Genomic DNA, 8532 nt, shown 5'->3' on the forward strand with positions numbered 1-8532 from the left:
TCTGTCACACAGTGGCATGATCTCTGCTCACTGCAACCTCTGTCTCCTGGGTTCAAGTGATTCTCCTGCCTCAGCCTCCCAAGTAGCTGGGATTACAGGCATAAACCACCATACCCAGCTAATTTTATATTTTTAGGAGAGACTGGGTTTCTCCAAGTTGGTCAGGCTGGTCTCCAACTCCTGACCTCAGCTGATCAACCCGCCTTGGCCTCCCAAAGTGCTGGGATTGCAAGCACGAGCTACAGCGCCCAGCCAATTCTCTTGTTTTAAGGGTCTGATAACCAAGGCTCAGAGAGGGACAGCAAGGTGCCCAGGGTCACACAGCAAAGGAGATCTCCCTTCTTACCCGAGCCACATCTGCACTGCTTCACGTACCTGACACCTGGTTGCTGTCTTCATCTCGGCAGCGGACAACATACTCCTTTAGGACGCTGGGACAGGTGCTCAGCAGGGATGGTGCCCAGTCCACAGACACTGAGTCCAAGCTATGATTCTTCACTGAGACGTGGTGCGGTGTCCCAGCTGCTGAGGCTGCAACCAGTACCATTGTCATAGTAAACGCCAAGAGTGCTGGTCGAGGCCTGGCACAATGACTCGCTCCTGTAATCCCAGTACTTTGGAAGGCCGAGGTGGGTGAGTCATTTGAGGCCAGGAGTTCGAGATCAGCCTGGCCAATATGGCAAAACCCCTTCTCTACTAAAAATACTAAAATTAGCCAGGCATGGTGGCGGGTACCTGTAATCCCAGATACTCAGGAGATTGAGTCAGGAGAATCACTTGAGCCCAGGAGGCAGAGGTTGCAGGGAGCCTAGATGGTACCACTGCATTCCAGCCTGGGCGACAGAGCAAGACCCTGTCTTAAAAAAAAATAAAATAAAATAAAGCCCACCACGGTGACTCATGCCTGTAATCCCAGGACTTTGGGAGGCCAAGGAGGGCAGCTCACTTAAGGTTAGGAGTTCAAGACCAGCCTGAGCAACATGGTGAAACCCTGTTTCTACTAAAACTACAAAAATTAGCCGGGCATGGTGGTGGGCGCCTGTAATCCCAGCTACTCGGGAGGCTGATTCAGGAGAATCGCTTGAACCCAGGAAGCAGAGGTTTCAGTGAGCCAAGATCATGCCACTGCATTACAGCCTGGGCCAGAGAGTGAGACTCTGTCTCAAAAAAAAACAACAACAAAAAAAAATGGAGTGCTGGTTGAGCACTTCCTGAATGCCCAGCCTCCCACTGTCCAGAGACGGGGGTAGCACTGGCACAGAGTCAGGTGGGCTGGGTTTTAATTCTGGTTCTGCCACTCAGTCACTGTCATTTTCCTTCCCTGGGCCTCAGTTTTCCTATCTATAAAACGGACAATGCTGGCCGGGCGCAGTGGCTCACACCTGTAATCCCAGCACTTTGGGAGGCCAAGGCAGGTGGATCACGAGATTAGGAGTTTGAGACCGGCCTGGCCAACATGCTGAAACCCCGTCTCTACTAAAGATACAAAAAATTAGCCAGGCATGGTAGCGCACATCTATAATCCCAACTACTCAGGAGGCTGAGGCAGGAGAATCGCTTGAACACGGGAGGCGGAGGTTGTAGTGAGCCAAGATTATGCCACCATTGCACTCCAGCCTGGGCAACATGGCAAGACGCTGTCTCAAAAAAAAAAAAAAAAAAAAGGACAACGCTGTTAAGCCAGACAGAATGGCTCACACCTGTGATCTCAGCACTTTGGGAGGCTGAGGCTGGTGGATCTCTTGAACCCAGGAGTTCAAGACCAGAAGACCAGCCTGGGCAACATAGAGAGACCCTGTCTCTACAGAAAGAAAAAAATTTGCCATCCATGGTGGCATATGCCTGTAGTCCCAACTACTCAGGAGGCTGAGGTGGGAAGATCACTTGATCCCAGGAGTTCGAGGCTGCAGTGAGCTATGATTATGCCACTGCATTCCAGCCTAGGAAATAGAGCAAGACTCTGTCTCCAAAAAAAGAAAAATATGAACAATGCCACTCAGAACATCTTTGCTGTCCACTGAGCTGACCTCCATATGTCTGGCCTGACATGCTGCAGGTGCCTCTAAATGCTCATTTTCTTCTCCTGACACTGAAAGTTCCTGCTGAATCCTCCATAGAGATAAACCTGCAGGTGGCTGAGTGCAGTGGCTCACACCTGTAATCCCAGCACTTCAGGAGACCAAGGTGGGAGGATCGCTTTAGTCCAGGAGTTTGAGACCAACTTGGGCAACACAGTGAGACCCTGTCTCTATTTTATTTTATTTATTTATTTTGAGACAGATTCTTGCTCTGTCACCCAGGCTGGAGTACAGTGGCACAATTTCGGCTCACTGCAACCTCTGCCTCGTGGGTTCAAGCAATTCTCCTGCCTCAGCCTCCCGAGAAGCTGGGATTACAGGCACCCACCACCACACCTGGCTAATTTTTGTATTTTTAGTAGAGACAGTGTTTCACCATGTTGGCCAGGCTGGTTTCAAACTCCTGACCTCAGGTGATCCACCCACCTTGGCCTCCCAAAGTGCTGGGATTACATGTGTGAGTCACCATGCCCAGCCTCTATTTTTTTTTAATTATTTAAAAAGAAAAAATAATGTAAACCTGCAGGTTTGGGTCACTTACCATTGCCCCCAAAGTGGTAGGTGGACAGGACCGTAGACCACAAGGTGAGCTTCTTTGGGTGCGCAGAGGCAAAGATGGTAATGTGGTAACACTTTTCCTGCCCCATTGCCCCAGACTCTCGACTCCAGCTGTAGGTTGCTGGAAGGATAAGCAAAGGCCAGGCCATTCAGTAGATTGTGTTCCCACCTCTGCAGCTTTGCACTGGCTGTGCCATCTGCCGGGAACCCCCAGAAAACTCCTACTCATGCTTCAAAGCCCTTGCACCAATATCCCCTCCTCCAGGATCTCCTCTCTGTGCAATGCACCCAACCCCATCCCCATCCTCCTCTAACCCAGCCCTTACTCCATGGAACCAGGGCTTCTTTTTCTTTCTTTTTTTTTTTTTTTTGAGGCGGAGTTTTGCTCTGTTACCCAGGCTTGAGTGCAATAGCGCGATCTTGACTCACTGCAATCTCCACCTCCCGAGTTCAAGGTATTCTCCTGCCTCAGCCTCCTGAGCAGCTGGGATTACAGATGTGCACCACCATGTCTGTCTAATTTTTATATTTTTAGTAGAGACAGGGTTTCTCCATGTTGGCCAGGCTGGTCTTGAACTCCTGACCTCAGGTGATCCACCTGCCTCAGCCTCCCAAAGTGCTGGGATTATAGGCGTTAGCCACCTTGCCAGGCCAATGGGGTCAGGGGTTCCGTGTCCAGTTCTGTCTCCTCAGGCTGTGAATTCCTCAAGGAACAGGCTGAGGTTGAGGCTTTCTGGGGCTCTGGCAAGGCCCAGAGCAGGAAGCAGGAGAGTGAGAGGCTACCTGAGCCTCACAGTCCCCTCTTTCCCTAAAGACTCCTCATTAATTTGCCACCAGCATCTCACGAACTGCCACCTTCCCTGGCGCAGTTGAATATTTAACAAACACCTTAGGATGTGAGATTCATTACCTACAGGTGTGCGATCTGCCTGGCACTGAGCTCAGGATGCAAGCAGGAGGTTCCAGACCCACATGAGTGAGAGGCTCCGAACCTCACCCTGTCCCTACCTCTGTATGACCTCGAGTAAGCAGCAACACCTCTCTGGGCCTTAGACACCCGCTATGTGCCTTCCCTGCAGGTTTGAACCCACCAGGAGCTAAAAGGGAGGGCACAGAGGAGGAGCAGAGGCAGGCCATTCCAGGCCATTACCCATTCCAGCCGGATCCGGGTCTTGAGGCGCAGTCAGGTTGCAGGTGGCAAGGCTTCCGTCCTGGCCCACGGGCTGCCATTCAATGCAGTACGTTGTGCTCTGAGCCCGGGCTGGCCAATACATAGTGGTTCCGTTGGTTCCGATGCTGATATTCAGAGCCACTGGTTCTGGAAGGAGAGGGGAGAAACCCATCAGACAGTTGCCGTCCCTCTCCCCAGCCCGCTTCTCTGGCTCCTGCAGCCTCTCTCCCACCCTTTCGTCTATACCTCTGACCCTACAGGCCAGGGGTGTCTGTGTTTGGCTGCTTCCCTGCACTGGAGGCTGCCTAGGGAGTCAGGCACAAAGTGGGTAGCAGATGGCATTTGTGGTTTTTTTTGTTTTTTTTCTTTGGAGACAGAGTCTTGCTCTGTCGCCCAGGCTGGAGTGTAGTGGCATGATCTCGGCTCCCTGCAACTTCCTCCTCCTGGGTTCAAACGACTCTCCTGCCTCAGCCTCCCGAGTAGCTGGGACTACAGGCATGTGCCACCATGCCCGGCTAATTTTTTTTTCTTTTTTTTGGTGGAGACGAGGTTTCACTGTGTTGCCCAGGCTGGTCTCGAACTCCTGACCTCCAGTGATCCACCTGCCTTGGCCTCCCAAAGTTCTGGGATACAGGCGTGATCTGCCGCATCCAGTCAGCAGATGGTGTTTGAATGAGCTGAGTCCTCCTCCAGCCTAACTGCTGTCTCCTTGCCAGGATATTCACCATGAGGGCTTCCTGTACTGCCATTACACCCACCTCCAGCCTTGTAGGCGTCTCCGGCTGCGGCAGATACCTGGCCGCCCACTGCTTGCCTCGCCTGGGCGGAGAGTGAGATGCAAGACCAGGCCTCCCCGGCCTGACTGGCCCCACTGGTGGTCTCATGCCAAACTCAGAAGCACGAGCACACACCCACTCAGTCCCTGGGCAAATCTCTCCCACTCCCTCCCGCCAGGGTGTCTGCACGAATGTCAGAGACGGATACTGCTTGCAATTCTGGGGATAGCAACAGCCGTTTATTGAGTACCGACTGCATGTGCCAAGCCAATGCTGAGAATTTTACAGGCACCATTTCACTATGATATGGGACCAGGCTGGGTGTGGCGGCTCACACCTGTAATCCTAGCACTTTGGGAGGTGGAGATGGGTGGATCACTTGAGCCCAAGAGTTCGAGACCAGCCTGGGCAACATAGGGAGACCCGTCTCTACAAAAAATAAAAATTAAAAATTAACCAGGTGTGGTGGTGCACGTCTATAGTCCCAGCTACTCCGGAGGCTGAGGCGGAAGGATCACTTGAGTCTGGGAGTTCAAGACTGCAGTGAGCCATGATTGCACTCCAGTCTGCCAACAGACTGAGAACCTAGCTCAAAAATAATAATAATAGTAGGTCAGTCACGGTGGCTCACACCTGTAATCCCAGCACTTTGAGAGGCTGAGGCAGGTGGATCACCTGAGGGCAGGTGTTTGAGACCAGCCTGGGCAACATGGTGAAACTCCATCTCTACTTTTTAATACAAAAATTAGGCTGGCATGGTGGCTCACGCCTGTAGTCCCAATGCTTTGGGAGGCCAAGGCAGGCGGATCACCTGAGGTCAGGAGTTCGAGACCAGCCTGGCCAATGTGGTGAAACCCCATCTCTACTAAAAATGATCCAGCTGCCTTGGCCTCCCAAAGCATGGGGATTACAGGCATGAGCCACTGCACTCGGCTGATTACTAAATTTTTGATATACCCCTAAATTAGGCACTGCTTTAAAATTTTCTGCTTCACTCCTCTCACCCTGGTCTAGCTGAGGCTCAGAGTAGGTGCTCAGCTCTGAGGGGCCCTCATACCGCCCTCCCCACCCAGAGGAGGCACCTGTGTGGGTGTCAGCAGGAATGTGCCACGTCTGGTTTGGGCCAGGACCAAATCGGTTCGAGGAGATGACAGCCACGTTGTAGGCAGCACCCGAGAGATAGGGCATTTTCTCCAGGGGCAAGGTCCTGGTGGCCTTGGCCTTACACGGGCAGGAGAGCATCTGGAGCTGCAGTTGGTAGGTGACCTCCGCTCCATGTGCCGGCCCTTGACAGCCTTCTGGAAGCTCCAGCTGGGTTGGCTGTCAGGAGTATGAAAGACAGCTCGTGGGGACCTGATCACATTCATCATCCCATAGGGAGACAGCAGGACACAGCCTATGAGGACAGACTTGGCCAAAGGCCACAGTCGATAACATGCATCAAAAATTTAAAAAATAATAAACTTCCAATGCTGGCAAAGCTGCTGTGAGACAGCCATTCACCGCCAGCACACATCTAGCTTGGGCAAAGTGGGAAATTGACAAAACCCACTGACATTCAGGAAAAAAAATGTTTCCATCTTTTAACCCAGTTACCTCAAGCAGAACATTTTTCCTTAGGAAAGGAATTTGAGTTAGAGGAACATAGGAAGTAAAGGATTTTTGCTACAGCCTTATAGTAACAGCCCATTAGGGACCTGGCTAAGACGACTATGGTAAAGTCAATGAGTGGAATATTTGCCAGTTTTGTCTCAACAGAAATAGTACCTCTGTGCCTCAGTTTCCCTCTCTGTAAAATGGGGCTAATCAGACTGCACTTTAATGGGTTGTTTTGGGACTTTTTTTTTTTTTTTTTGAGACAGTCTCACTCTGTCACCCAGGCTGGAGTGCAGTGGCGCAATCTCAGCTCATTGCAAGCTCCGCCGCCTCCCGGGTTCACGCCATTCTCCTGCCTCAGCCTCCCGAAAAGCTGGGACTACAGCCGCCCGCCACCCCGCCCGGCTAATTTTTTTTTTGTATTTTTAGTAGAGACGGGGTTTCACCATGTAGGCCAGGATAGTCTCGATCTCCTGACCTCGTGATCCGCCCGCCTCGGCCTCTCAATATGCTGGGATTGCAGGCGTGAGCCGCCGCGCCGTCCTGTTTTGGGACTTAAAGCAATAACCTGCTACCCAGGCAAATGCAGTCATCATTGTCTGCTTCCTGGCCTTCTGGCTTCTGTGCAATTCCCACACACTCTGTTTCTCACACAGGAGCCAGGGAAAGCCTGTGAACATGTCCAGTCATGTCCCTCCCCTGCTCACACACACTCCATGGCTCCTTATGACCTTCAGAGTTAAACCCACAATCTGCCCATTTACTGCCACCTCTACTTCTCTCCTCCCTCCATCTCCCACTTGCTCATCGGCCTCCAGCCTTTTGCCTCCTGCTTCCCATCCCAGGCCACCCCACAGCCCTGTGACAGCCCTGTTACCTGCTCTTTCAGGGTCAGCCGCCTCCTCCCATCCCGGCCCAGCTGCTCCAGTGAGAATCTCACCTGAGGCTGTGGGGGGTTTTCTGCAATCAGAATCAAACCAACCAGATGAACTGGGAGGAGAGAAAGACTGATGGATGTTTTCTTTGTAAATGATGGATTCTCCACATTCACAAAGCGAAAATCCCTTGCTGCCCCAAACTGCAGAAAAGAGAAAAAACTGGAGGAAGAAAAATTAACACCGCTCGCATCCCCAGGGATAACTGCCACCTGAAATTTCATGTTGTCTAAGGTTTGTTGTTTGTTTGTTTGTTTTTTCGTTTGTTTTCTACCACCCAGGCTGGAGTGCAGTGGTGCGATCTTGGCTCACTGCAACCTCTGCCTCCCGGTTTCAAGCGATTCTCCTGCTTCAGCCTTCCGAGTAACTGGGACTACAGGCGTGCACCATCACGCCTGGCTAATTTTTTATTTTTAGTAGAGATGGGGGTTTCACCATGTTGGTCAGGCTGTTCTCGAACTCCTGACCTTGTGATCTGCTTGCCTCGGCCTCCCAAACTGCTGGAATTATAAGCATGAGCCACCTTTGCCTGGCTTCCAAGTTTCTCTTTGAATGCAAATGTATTTCTCCTCAGGGTTTTGTTGTTGTTGCTGTTGTTTTATAGACTAGAGACAGGGTCTCGTTTTGGTTCCCAAGCTTGTCTCAAACTCCTGGCCTCAAACAACCCTCAGGCCTCAACCTCCCAAAGTGCTAGGATTACAGGCATAAACCACAGCACCAGGTCTTTCTGCATGATTTGAAACCCTCTCACTCATTTCCCTGTTACCCAGGGTCAGGGCAGCAGCCATTTAGTACACCCTGCCAGCTACAAGTGACATTGTCCTTGAGACACCATGAGGTTCAGCCTGATGATTCTCACTTGATAAAGCTCTGTAGTGGGCGGAGTGCAGTGGCTCATGCCTGGAATTCCAGCACTTTGTGAGACCAAGGCGGGACGATCACTTGAGGCCAGGAGTTCGAGACAGCCGGGCCAACATGGTTAAACCCCATCTCTACTAAAAATAAAAAAAATTAGCTGGGTGAGGGTGCGGTCACCTGTAGTCCTACCTGGGAGGCTAAGGCAGGAGAATCACTTGAACCTGGGAGGCGGACGTTGCAGTGAACCAAGATTGCACCGCTGCACTCCAGCCTGGGTGACAGAGCAAGACACTGTCTTAAAACAAACCAAAAAACCCTAAAGTGAGTGCAGCAAGACCAGATGCCGCATTGTCAGGGTTTGAGCACCCATTTCTCCCTCTGCCTTATTTCTAACACTTACCGCCTTGTTTCTAATACCTGCTGCCTTATTTCTTTTTCCATCTTATTTTATTATTATTATTATTATTATTATTATTATTATTATTTTACTTTTTGAGACAGTCTGGCCCTGTCGCCCAGGCTGGAGTGCAGTGGCGTGATCTCCGATCAATGCAACCCCC

The 8532-nt window shown here is 51.3% G+C and overlaps 1 protein-coding gene across 3 annotated transcripts in view; it reads right to left on the reverse strand.

Moving 5' to 3' along the window:
- The window catches only part of IL12RB1 (interleukin 12 receptor, beta 1), a 28311-nt gene that overhangs the window by 7212 nt on the left and 12567 nt on the right, over window positions 1-8532 (reverse strand). For all 3 annotated transcript variants that reach the window (XM_011925777.1, XM_011925776.1, XM_011925775.1), the window contains exons 8-12: window positions 7057-7139; window positions 5666-5903; window positions 3787-3954; window positions 2620-2757; window positions 376-531 (exon numbers count right to left, since the gene is read on the reverse strand). In XM_011925777.1, coding sequence (XP_011781167.1) covers window positions 376-531; window positions 2620-2757; window positions 3787-3954; window positions 5666-5903; window positions 7057-7139 — 783 coding nt within the window. The remainder of the gene's footprint in view (window positions 1-375; window positions 532-2619; window positions 2758-3786; window positions 3955-5665; window positions 5904-7056; window positions 7140-8532) is intronic.

This window comes from Colobus angolensis, unplaced genomic scaffold (genome assembly GCF_000951035.1).
Source record: "Colobus angolensis palliatus isolate OR3802 unplaced genomic scaffold, Cang.pa_1.0 Scaffold66, whole genome shotgun sequence".
In the NCBI taxonomy this organism is placed as follows: Eukaryota; Metazoa; Chordata; class Mammalia; order Primates; family Cercopithecidae; genus Colobus; species Colobus angolensis.